The 13,449-nt window shown below is 38.0% G+C and overlaps 1 protein-coding gene across 1 annotated transcript in view; it reads right to left on the reverse strand.

Annotated features, from left to right (window-relative positions):
* The window catches only part of LOC124137050, a 31,031-nt gene that overhangs the window by 11,422 nt on the left and 6,160 nt on the right, over positions 1-13,449 (reverse strand). The window contains exons 4-19 of the mRNA XM_046503162.2: positions 12,079-12,300; positions 11,751-11,852; positions 11,509-11,607; positions 10,752-11,003; positions 9,845-10,005; positions 9,075-9,227; positions 7,812-7,959; positions 7,125-7,418; positions 5,555-5,739; positions 5,101-5,320; positions 3,706-4,125; positions 3,102-3,308; positions 1,529-1,595; positions 1,116-1,291; positions 230-376; positions 39-149 (exon numbers count right to left, since the gene is read on the reverse strand). Of these exons, the coding sequence (XP_046359118.2) occupies positions 39-149; positions 230-376; positions 1,116-1,291; positions 1,529-1,595; positions 3,102-3,308; positions 3,706-4,125; positions 5,101-5,320; positions 5,555-5,739; positions 7,125-7,418; positions 7,812-7,959; positions 9,075-9,227; positions 9,845-10,005; positions 10,752-11,003; positions 11,509-11,607; positions 11,751-11,852; positions 12,079-12,300 (2,964 nt within the window). The remainder of the gene's footprint in view (positions 1-38; positions 150-229; positions 377-1,115; positions 1,292-1,528; positions 1,596-3,101; positions 3,309-3,705; positions 4,126-5,100; positions 5,321-5,554; positions 5,740-7,124; positions 7,419-7,811; positions 7,960-9,074; positions 9,228-9,844; positions 10,006-10,751; positions 11,004-11,508; positions 11,608-11,750; positions 11,853-12,078; positions 12,301-13,449) is intronic.

The following is a 13,449-nucleotide window of genomic DNA, read 5'->3' on the forward strand; positions in this document are numbered from 1 at the left end:
GTCTTGGCGTAATTATATGCCATCTTCGCTTTTCTTACCACAATTTGTTTCATCTGATCCGTCCTTGCAGTGTTCTTTGTAGTCACAGTAGAAGGCGAAGTCAACACATCCCCCATCAGTGCAGGTGAACATGCCACGTGGACAGGGGTCTGAAACACAAATGCAATCAAAGCATTATTGTTCCCCTTCAAGTCTAATATGTAAATGAACACTATCAACATCAGCCTACCTGTAGAACAGTCATCTTCATCGCTCCCGTCAGTGCAATCCATACTTCCGTCACACGTGTACAGTCTCGATATGTACTCGCCGTTGGCACAAGGAAAATAATAGCCGGTCTTTGCATCACTATCACTGCCGACAGGAATGTTGTTCTCTGCAAATGTTAATATGCGTGAAACATGATCAAAGAAAGTGAATTGTTTTATATTTGCAACATACTAGATAAATTTTTGAATTATCAAAAATAAACAGCGTTCATGTACATGCAAAAAAATGTCGGCATATTCACATACTTCCACGCTATCAAATTTCACAAAGAAAAGTATCATCATGGACAAAATAACAATTCATATTGTTATTAGAACAAACGTAAAGATACAAAATGCATACATTTTGAACAAAAGAATTAGGGATCGTTATTTAAAAAATCATGATCCCTGACTTTTTGGGTCAGTGTACATCGCATAATAGTTTATTGTGAGTACACGATATTTACACTATATCAAATTTAACTTAATAAAAGTAGCGTTGAAGTATTAGTTGAAAACGACATTTTGAAAATATGATTTGAATTATATAAGAATTCCATGGAGACACCGATACTGGGATCATCAATCGAATGTTTCTGCACCAAAGACATTGTACTGTCAGATTATATCAAACTGTCTAAATGTTTCTAAATGAAATCCATCTAAATCGAGTGACTAATACACATATGGATCTGAACGAGGTGTCGCATATCAAAGAAATAAAATCATTACCTTAGACATATATCATACTTCATAAAAGAGGTAATCCAGCATAAAAAGGATTTCGTTATGTATTACGTTACTACTGCATTCGAAAACGTTTATTTGTTGACATGTATTAAATACTGAGACACAAAATAGAACCTGGAGCAACCAATATTCTGTTTGACGTCTCACAGATATACTGTGAGATTTTGTCAAAAGCACATGCAACATCGTGCCAGTTAGTGGTGGATCTGATGCTTGAGATGACCATCATGGTACACGCCTCTCTCTCAAACCCGTCGGGTTGGGATGCTCCATCAGAGTCCCCAGCATACCTGCAAATGTAATGTAAAGTTTAATATAAACATTTGTTTATCAGATGGTTCGTAAGGGGGACACAAAATCTATGTAAATGTCCATGTGAATGCAATACTGTTCATGAAATTGATAAGATGAGACTATTGTCTAGCTGCTAGGTATAACAATGTTTGGAAATTGATTTTGTACTTTAAATATATAATTGGAAGTTTCTTTTTATTTCTTTATTACATTGTTGTATTGAGGTGCATTACCATTCAATCCGCGACAATGGTTTTCCATCCGTCCACATGTAACGACCGTGACTTGTTTTTTGTAGCCCTGTACAAAATAAAGCGAAACACTTACAGACATATAACAGATAATATGCTTGTATCATTTTCCCCAAAAGTGCATCACTATTTCAAATTTCAGGAACCCCGAACATTTTGATTTTGCTATACGAACACCATTACATCAAGGTTGTTCAAATTTAGGAAAGTGTTGCGGAATGTGGACTACTTGTTGCTGCCAAGACTCAGCATATTGCTACCATCTTGTAGGTCATACAATGTAATTGTAGGTTGACAATAACAACCTTCGTCAGTCATTCAAATATGGACTAAAATATCGTAAACAGCCTCCTACCAATTTGGACCACAATGCTGTCGAAGCATATGCCAATACACGGGCCAAGAGAGAAGAGGAAACTGTTGAATGTCTTTCAGAGTGGGTTAAGTCATTGTTTGATATTGTCATTCGTAGAATGCAAAAACTGAAAAAGAGGAAACAGAATGGGAATAAACCAATTCTGTCCCAGCTAGTTGTAATCCAAAGTCTGGCTGCCCAACATGTTAAGTTTGTAGTTGTTCCCAAATACAAGGCATCAAATAACATAACCATTATATGTAAGTATCACTGCATTAAATATTTGATCAAAGAACTTTAGTGTATCTCATATCATGTGGCATATAAGGCCAGAATGTTGAATGAGAAAGAAATATGCCAAAAGTATGCATCAGTACTGACAACTTATGGTTTGATTCCACAACCTGAAGGCATGTCCATTCCTCATTTGTACTGGATTGCAAAGCTCCATACAGATCCGTACAAAGAAGAAATAGTGCTGGGTCGAACAAATGGACCACCAAATCCCCGTCTCAACGACTAACCACAATGCTTAGTACAGTCAAGAACATTCTTTATATTCACAGAAAATATTTGCGAAAAGGGGAATAAATACCATGTAGATTCTCAAAAACTCAAGGGCGTTATCGAGCAATATTCCTGTAGCTCCAGCTCTTGGTGTCTACATTTCACAATTTTTTAGGTACACTCGAGCATGCTCTTTCTATCAAGATTTCAATGACTCTTGCTCGGAAGATGTTTGATCATGGCTATAACATTCAATGATCAGTAAAGTTTTGAAAATGTGGAGGACATTTCCATACTTGACGCATCAGTGACAAGAACGATGTCCGATAAACCTCGATGGAGTAAACTACCAGGAGTAACCCAATAATAAACATATACTGTATACCATGGTTGTGATGGTCGTGATACGAAAACATATTTTATAGGGCCTGGTCCCAATCTTGCAACGTAGAGACAAAACCGTACCATTGATCTTAAGCGATCATTGACATTGTGTCATTGGTACCACGGTTACAAATATTCAAAAGAAAAAACTGATTCTATTTAAAAACATGACAGAAACCAGATTGTGAGCTACTATTCTTTTACAAATGATTTATTATACATACGGCCACACTGTAAATCTTCAAGAACCCATCCTTGCTCCTAAATCGATGTGTAAGTAATGCTTGCTATATCAATAAATTCTTTTACCTATGTATGTTTCTTGCTCAGCGAAAAGGTTGTTATTAAGAATGGTGGAATGGAGAAACTTCGTCTCATCATGGTCGCTTATGCTGACAAGATGTCCCCCAGCGTAAATGCAGCGTTTCTCAGCATCTATCCAGGTGAGACCGTCATCACTTGTGATAAAGCTGTAGCAGCTGTGCCTATGCTCATACCAATTCTCGTTACAATGACCTACAAATACATAACTCGGTCTAAATAGGCATACAAAACAAGCACCTTTACTGACAAACATGTTGTCAGACTGCACATTATTCATAACAACGATGCCCACATTATTTTATATATTGGTTTAAAAAAATGAAGACCAAATATTATTTAGTGAGTTTGGCAAATAGAGACAGTGCTCCAGTTCTCGTGACATACACCTGTAAAATACATGCTTGGATCTAAATTGGCATATGAAACCAGCAACTTTTAAAAAAAGAGTGTTATTAGTCAGCACCATATGTACATCAATGGTGACAACATTGTATAATGGTTTCACAAACGATGCTTATATTGTCTGCCGGAGACAGTGAGAAATAGAGAGACATTTGGAAAACATATTTTTGATAACGTGTATATGTACCTGACACATTCAGGAAACTAGCACTGAGTTCAATCGTTTGCAGTGTATACTTCAGTAAGAACCCTGTTCCAGCAGTGTCAAAGTCAGAATAAAACTCCACATCCATAATCTCCCAACTACTCTGTATTTCTCCAATCGGTCTTCTATGTTTACAAAACTTCCCCATCAATGTTTTCTTTCTTGCACGGTCAAGGTCATAGAGGCTGACATGGTCTCCCTCACATTCTCCATCAGCTATGACATCAATCATATTAAATTTCACAGTGACAAACTGCCCAGTCTGACCCTGTATTCTCCAATGGCAACTGGCCGAGACCGGGTAAAAATTGGGGAAGGCAGCACTGGAGATGTAGCCACACTGGTGAGAACACACGGCCTGTCTGGAGCAGCTGGACTCACCCTGGCCACAACCGCCGCAGTCTAAAATTTCAAGAAGACGTAAAAAGTCAATGGCATTGCAGACCTACTCTAGAAATGAACTGTTGAATCCAATTTTATAACATAAAAATAGTGCTACGGAACCGTAGCTCGCCTTGATATGAAGTCAACAATGAGAACAACAGACACAGACCCGAAAACATGTTACACATAGTATCTGCCGACTGACGAATACAAATATGAAGTCATCAAATAAAAAATATAGCCAACTCACTCGGTCTAAAATATGGTTTGTATAACAGACACATTTGTGTTCGTTAATATGACTGCCGAACCAAATGGCCTAGTAATGGCCATATGTACCTTTTGCAATATTTCTTCTATAGGAGTCATATTGAAAATCGGATTCGAAGCTCCTGAGCATATTGTTAAGACAACCATGTAAAGATTCAACTTCATTTGTGCAATGTTATCTGTGGAGATGACTTTGGAGAAAATCAATGGTCGTGGTACAAACTTGACTTTCCATAAGGTGAGTTAACCTCCCACATTTAGCATAAAAATCATTAAAGCCAACTGTTCACCACTTGTGTGTTGGAGGAATATTAAATATTTTATGTATTCTGCATTTCACGCTCTTTCATTTCCTTTTATATCCGGCTTTCTGAGAAGATATTTAACAACATTTGTATCTCAAGCCCTAAAGAATACCGACATGTATCAAATGTTCATCCCAAATCTAGGTGGTTCTATAGAAGATGTTTAACAGGCACCAGTCATGACAATAGTGAGTGAGTGATTTGTGTCTAGCGCTGCTTTGAGCAGTATTCCAGGTATATCATGACGTTTCAGCTTGTTGTGCCAGGTCACGGACGTTTACTACTTTGGTAAAACCCACGAGGAGCACGTGTACGGTGCAACAAAAACTAAACATATACATACATATTATGTGACGGGTTTACAGCTTCTCTACATAGACATCTGGGTTGGCCTCTCTCAACATTTAGAAAACTTTACCTGTTGCATCCACTTTGATGGTAAAACCTCGAGCATGTGTTTCTTTTATTCGGGGACAAGCTATCAAGTTGATCTCGACCTCGTTCGAAGAGGACAGATAGCGTGGTTCCTCGAGGGTTTCAAATAAATGACCTTTCATGAAAGCAATGATATGGTTGCCACTTCTGTGCCGATCGTAAATTGTCAGCGTGTCCTCGCAGTCAAAATAAGCGGATGTTTCCTGTATAAGTAAACACAATTAATCATTACAATGATGCGACAAATTCGGATATTTATTGAAGCAATAAATATGTGAGATATTTGAAGATGCTATTGATTTTAAAGTACAATAAACAATAAACTCAGATGCTGAAAGATTAATTGCCAGTTGCATAGCTACTATTTCTTTAAAGGATGCCACACATCCTAGACTTTCCCTTCATGTATACTTAAAAACAGATTATCACAGTCTCACATAGTGTTCTTCCTTTGAAGCCAGATCTACATCTACAAGGTCAAGTCTGACAAAGGTTCCTTCCTCAAGTCTCACAATCCATGTACAGTTAATGTTCTCTCCATAGTAGAATGGGTACGAAGGGGAGATTATCTCGCCAGTGTGCTTCATGATGCCACCACATTTATATACATCTATAGAGGTATCTGAAGTAAGAAAGAGCATGTCATACGTCATTAGCTTAATAACGTTTGCCTTGTTCCTAAATTAAGAAAAAGGATTATACAAGATTCAGACTTCAGACTTCAGACGTCATTTTAAACATTTATCATTCAACATAGCACCATGAAAATAGTTTTATGCATTCAAATATGATTTGAATACCTCGACAAAGATTCAAGTGATGATTGGTCATGTTTTTGAAGATGTTTTCGGAGTTTAATTCAGTAGGATGAATAATTCACTGCTAAATGTGTTTATTGAATTTGCATCTAGACCCTTCACTTCCACAATGAATAAATCATATACCATTTAAATGTAAATGATGATTGAATATTTTGTATAATACAGTCTCAGAAAAATACGGCTTTATGTTGCTAAACATCTGTTTGCACTGGTGATGTTGAACATAGATAGTATCAACTAAGATGTTGCTCTATTTCTGTAGTATATCAACTCTTCATAGTGAACAGAAACATATCTTGAATAGACACCTAGTTTATTCCCCTTGAATCACACTCAAACTGCACTCAAAATAGCACTCAAACACCATACCTGTATATTCAAGTGAGAGTAAGAGAGAGTTTAACGCTACTTTGAACAGTCTTTCAGTTGTATCTTGTGTCAGTTTAATGAGGGAGAGCCCGACGTGATGCAGGTCTTTTACCTCAACGATACTCGACAGGTCGACGTTTACCAGGTCGACAAAACACACAAACTCATGGTTCTGTTACGCCAAGGGACATAAACAGCCGAGTTGTGGATTCGAACCAACTATGGCAGGTTTATGGCACGTTTAGGGGACGTGCATCTGCCAACCGAATTAACGCGACAAAGCCAGTCATCACACGACACATTTTCATGCGTAAGTTTTCTGAACGTTTGTTAACCAAAAGTAAAAGGGAAGCCATTCCACCGAATGTGTGGAGTATCACCTTTGACCCAACTGTGAAGTCGATTATTCTGGTGAGATAGCAGCAATTTTTGGTTTCAACAATATCAGTAAATAGTCTATCATATCTGGACCACTTGATTGTCTGGTTTATTTGCTGGATGCCATCGCGTATCAGGAGTGCTGCTGTGCGGCGTCAGGTAACATACGCTTACTTCTTTATGCAAATTGTGTGAGTCGCGGGTGTTACCGTCAGGGTAGGACATGTTTACCCTTTTCGCGAACGCCTGGTGTCATCACTGATTTTTAGTGCTCAATTCATATAATTTCCCCCACTATTTTGCCTGATGGAATTCGTTTCGGTCGATGATCGAGAAGTTTTTTATTCTTAAAGGGATATTGTAGCGTACTTCACTGAAAAGACAATACCTACACTATTTAAGTTATAAACAAATGTGTTGTATTCACGTAATGATGTACCTCTCATGCACACATCTTGTCCATATTCAGTTTCTGGTCCATATCCTATTTCCCAACGGTTTCGATAATGGCGGCTGTACCTGGTTCCAATCAACATGATGCACTGCTCTTTGTGAAACTGGTAAGCCACATAATAATTTCTGTTTGATGAGTAATAACGGCGACACGTCTCCATTGTCCTGTTCTTTATGATATACGGGTTGATATTTTCAACCGACGGATAAATTCTGTGCGTGGGCATCCTTTGTAGGCCAAGCTTGATATTCTGCTCCCGGCATTTCACATCCAAGTTCACTGCGTACAAATACATGTTGCAACTAATGCCATTAATGCCGTATACTAGTTTTACTGACAGTGATAATTGTTCGAAATAATATGCAGGGAAACCGCGTTAATCCATAATTTCCACTGACATCGAACGGGTTAACATCTTTAGTGGATAAACGAGTCATGACCGTTCCTGGGAGTAACTGCCCATAAGGTGTTTTTTCCAGACTAACATGATCATTGTATCTGCTGTTGGAACTTCATTCGTCATCTTGATATTAAGAAACAGACTTAATGTCAATATACTATACCGTTTTACTGTCATTTAACATGAAGTGGTTACCAAGGATTTATTGATTTAACTATTTATGTAATAAACACAATATAAAACTTTTTTGTTTGGAGAAGAACTAGGCTTACCTCTTTTTGGACAGCCAATTAGGTCAAATTTAACACAAGCAGGTGGCTTGTCCCGAAACAGATGGAGTCGAACAATCTTTGTGAGTTGTTTGGAAAGTTGGAACTTCTGAGATACGTATGACGGATAAGTCGGGTTAAGATGAAAAACCTTAAATGCAACATTTTATTATATACTTCATTAAAAAAATTGAGAAAAGTGATATTTTCATTGCAGTGAACATAACACTTGATATTTCATTGCAGTAAAAACAACGCTTTGACGGAACTCTTGTCATACAAGAGTGACGTCCCCTCAAATTGTCTCCCTTTATAGTAAGTGTCTAGCCCGCAAAATAAGTGTTGCCTTCCTTTTTACGGTAGTTCCACATTGACATGGAAATATAATGATACAAGCACATTTATGGAGCGAATATCGCGCCATGCCGTTTGTTATTCTTCTGAAAATGTTTTGTTATAAACTGTTAACATCTCAGTTAACTCGTTTTGCAGAGAGCAATTTTGGTTACTTGACCAGCGTGTATTCTTTCGTCGTATTGCGCAAGAATAATTTTGGGTAAAGTTGATTTTGGATATAAACATATCTAAATATATAATACATGATGTTTGTGACCCTCAGTATTGTTTGTTACTTTTGTTTATATTTTTAAGATTTTGCAAACACGAAACCACATATATATATATCTTGTACATACTTCTTTTAGTTCGCTCCCACAACACGCTTAGTCTTATTTGGGAGTCTTATTCTGACCTGGAATCTACACGGGTATAAATACTTAACATCACTCAGATCTATCTTAGTCAAGGTTAATTAATTAATTATTCAAGAATTACACATACAATTCACATAGGACAACATGTCATTTACTTTTTCGCATATATTAATCATATGTACCCAGGGACGTAGGATTTAAAACTTAAAGTGGCATTTCTTCAGTAGTGTTATTAAGAAAGATATCTGTCTTCCGATCTAATAATGTGACTCTTGATAAAGGAGACGACACGCATACTTCAGTAATAATCATCCAATCTGAAGTGCAATGTCGCTATCTAAGTGATACTTAAACATCAGCTATAAGCACGCTTATTATATCCCATTGGATTTCAATGGATAACGTAATATTGGCCATAACAGTTGTCATTGACAATCTTGAGTATTTATTTGTTTTCTTTAGTCACTGCAGATAAGCTTACAGTCTCAAAATTGATTGGCTCTGATGCCTACATCCAGTCACACAGTATAGTTAATATTTCGATATGTACTACCTTGATGTCGCCAATACTATTTAAATGGGCTTTGAGGTTGTGATCTTTCATGCCAGTCCACAGCGTAAAAGCATTTATGAGAAACTCATTTCTCCCATCAGACCATCCTTGTATGACAACCTGTTCCAGAATCATCGGTGTCAGGAGATCCACCTAAAACCAATTGTTTCAAATGTCATGAACCTTTACAATCCGATGTCAATTCTAATATAAAATTACAATAAGGTCGTTCTTTTCTGTTCGCTTAAAACCTCTTTAGAACACGAGATACCTTATGGACAATTTCCCTGAATATATTTCAAAATACTTTTACCAACCTTGTTTCCGTTTAACGCTCTCGCTCATTTTGAATAAGGGCGGTGGGGTAGTCTAGCGGTTAAGGTATTCGTTTGTCACACCGAAGACCCGGATTGGATTCCCGACATGGGTACAATGTGTGAAACCATTTTCTGGTGATATTGCTAGAATATTGCTAAAAGCGGCGTAAAACAAAACTCACTCACTCATTTCGAAGAGGCCTTGTGCTTGATCCAGGTCGGTTTTCCTTTTCTTAAATAACTAAGTGTTTGATAACTATGCTATTAATATCCTTGTATGATTAGACAATTGTAACAGCAAAAGTCAAATGACTTAGATTCAGTCATATTTACATCAATTGCATTACGGGGGCTTGATAGGTCCTATCGCTTCTAAAGAAGTTGTCATTAAGTTAGTTGGATTGTGCAGTTGTATCATTGAAGCGTAGTTGCGATGTGATTTCCAGGATGTACCTGTATGTAAGGATCTGTATCTCCCGACTGAGCACACCATCCTGTGGCTCTGTTTAGTCTTGCATGATATCCATAGTAGCCGTTAGCACCAGTGGAAGAACTGAACTGGAAATCTTTAACATCACCAGTCCTCACACCAAGGGATTTTCCACAGCCGGTTGCTTTGAACAATGATTTCGTGAAGAATGATTATCTTTATCATAGTTGAAATTATTCTTGGGAGACATTTGCGGGCCAAAACGAATAAAAAAATCTTTACGAACACTAAACCCAAAGGAAATCAATATAGATGCAGAAACAGTAGAAGCTCCATTCCAATCTTTTCCTGAATGTCCCAAAATAATACAACCATGTATCATGACCACGTTTGACGTTACCTAAACCAGTCACAGCTGACATGACCAATATCTGTCTATATTCACCTCATCCATAACTTAGCCATATGCCTTTAGCCACCCTGGCTATAAACATTTCTTGGTCTGCTGAAAATCATATATGTATATACTCTGAATTGTTCTCTTTCTACGTCTTTCAACTTGAAAATTACCTTGACGTGTGACTTGACCTTGCCAAATGGCAATTGAGAAACAGTGTAAAATCTTTTGTAGCATCGTGAATAAAACAAACTGTCCATATTTTGACAATGATAGACTCGTCAAATTCCCATGACAAATACCAAAATTATCGTGTACTCCATCTGCCTTGTTCATATTGAGTGACCTTGACCTTCAATGACACGATCATACCGCCTGTATTTTGTTAGTTTTAGTCGTATAACTGTCATAAGCCTGGGGCTGAGTAAACTAAAATGCATCAACGGCTGTGGTAGAGCTCATATTTACGCAAATACAGTTGGCAGCTTCATAACCGGACAGAAACCACATTGATCACTGACAGATAAACGTACCTTTGCCTCTGATTACAATTTCTGAGGTTTCAAACTGTAAGAACATATTCTGGATGTAGTCAGGATTATAGCGCACGAAGTTTTGCACTGTGACAAAGGAACCAATCAATGGCCGGCGACACTGAAAGCGGAATACAGAATGCCTTCCGAGGTCAACTGGTCCCTCACAATTGTAGGCTCCAAAGGTGAGAAAGTCCCACTGATGTCTGCTGACATAAGTTACGAGCCGAGGGGCGAGATATGGTTCCCAGGCTGCAGGTAGAAGGAACATATCAAAGTGGCATTTGATTGTCAGTTATTGATCACACTGGATGGTATAGAAAACATAATGACATAATCTGTCCTTTTTATGTCCAGTTTGGAAGTTAGGATAGAAATACTCTCAGTACTACATACTGATCGGCTTAAAATGTAAAAACATAAAATTGTCATATTTCTCAACATCCCTATGTAATCAGTAGGTCCTAAACTTTTATGTACGAGTAATTCGGATATATTAAATATTTACCTGTGTAATAGTTGGACATAAGGGTTATATGACTTGCCCACTTGTGGAGCAATTTATGATAAAAATGACACACAACAAATAACATAGACAAGATTGATATATCATCGATGTATTCATACTCAGGTAAGGATAATATTGATGATAAAGAGGATGACGATGATGACGATGATGTTAATGTTGATGATTTTGATGTTTTGGGGTACTGGTTGTATTCAGGTACTTTTCCATGTGAGTACAACAACTTCTTACCGCGACTCCTTTTGACCGTGATCGAGTTTATCTCGTAATCTTCATTGAAGTCAACTTGTACCCAGGGTTCTACAGTAGGTCGTGCAACAACAAAGGATCCTATAAAAAATATTATTACATATGTGTACAGAAACCCGTCAAGGAATGCACTAGCCAGTCGAAATTCTACTAACCTTACATTTGATATACGCACAAATTAGAGAACGTAAGAAGAACATATTCGACGAGTGGTTTTCTTTTACCTGTCCAACGATGAACTATGTTTGCAACTGGATTTTGTGGAAGGGTCGGAGGAGAACGATAAATCTTCTTGTCAATGACGTTTGGTAGGTCGTAAGAGGAATCTGTAAATTGCAAAATTCGTTTGATTTACATGTAACATGTCAAACACAGGTGAGACACACCCATTTTATTATCATTAAGTTCACAATCACAAACTACAAACAGTTGACCGCGACAATCCACTTCCAAAATGTGTCGAAAAATCGAACAGGATTGATTTTTTTTCTCTGTATTTAATAGGTCAGGAATTTGAAGAACAAGGAACGGATGAAAGTATTTACATCTTACCACAAACTGGAATGTCACAATGATCCAGACTGCCACTGACAATACAGTATGGCCTGGACTTCACATCAGATGCTTGCCGACAGAAATTATTTGCTCTTTTCCTTCCTTCCATTGGGTAAGAACGTTTGTCCCATGTCTGACAAGGTCGACCTGCGGCGGTTATGTTGACCCGACCGTTGTAGGACACGCCATTGTCCTCTTTGTACATACACTCACGGCGTTCTGAAAATATCACAACATAATCCATCAAGTGTGAATGATCGCATCATTGGCTTATTATATTGATAGGTTAACCTTCCCTTCCCTTTTCGTTAACGCCTGGTATCATCACTTATTTTCAATGATCCATTCATATAATTAGCTTTTACGCTCACTTGAATCTGTTACGTCGGATACTCGAGAGTGGCTATTCTCTGGCGTTGACTTCTTGCATTTTCTAGAAGTTCATTGGTCATGATATTATACATAATAGTAATATTAACACCAATAATAATGATAACCAATTATAATGGGAGGACGTGGTTTGATTAGCATGAAGTCTCTTCGAGATAGAATTGTATTGTGCACTTTTGCGCACATTTATTTGTCTGATGATCCTCTGTGTGAAGCATGTCGAGACTCATGATGAAAACAAGACATTCCACAGTTTTTTTAAACGAGCCAATGATGTGGGACATAATCTCAATGTCAATGTTGATTTTGTTGATGGTTCTGTACTGCTAGACGGTACCGAAATGAGTGTCAACCAAGCGAGGTGTCATATCAAACCGGCCAAGACTCAGGTTTTCAAGGAGAGGCCATCTGAACGACGACTGCATAGAGTATATGTGCAGTGTGTTGAGAAGATCAGCAACCATGCATAGTCCTTCACTTGGATGAAGTCGGCTGGCATGAAAAATGAAACAGAAGGCTTTCTGTTTGCTGCTCAGGAACAGTCACTTTCCACTCGAAAGTCACTGTGTGATTTTGCACAGCCATGGTACGACCCAGAATATGTAGAGGGCGTCATGGAAAATGATAAATACAAAGTTCTTTGGAATAGGCCCGTACACAGCCTCAGATCTATCCAGGCCAACAAATCTGATCTTGTCCTTTTTGATAAATCAAATGAAATAATTTATATCATTGAATTTTCTCTCCCTTTTGACACTAATGTGATGGACAAGATTCAGGACAAATGGCAACATGGCAAATATGTAGACCCAGCTTTCGAAATGTCCCGCTTGCACCTAAGTACCAAGTTGCCCGACTCCCTATTGTTCTCGATGCCTTAGGTTTGGTATCTCCCAATCTGTTGACTGACATTGGGAGAGTACCCGGGTTTGCTACCAGGAATACAGCCCTTCTGACAATCTGAGTAATGCAGAGCCT

This window comes from Haliotis rufescens, unplaced genomic scaffold, assembly GCF_023055435.1.
Source record: "Haliotis rufescens isolate VD_foot unplaced genomic scaffold, xgHalRufe1.0.p SCAF_3, whole genome shotgun sequence".
Classification (NCBI taxonomy): Eukaryota; Metazoa; Mollusca; class Gastropoda; order Lepetellida; family Haliotidae; genus Haliotis; species Haliotis rufescens.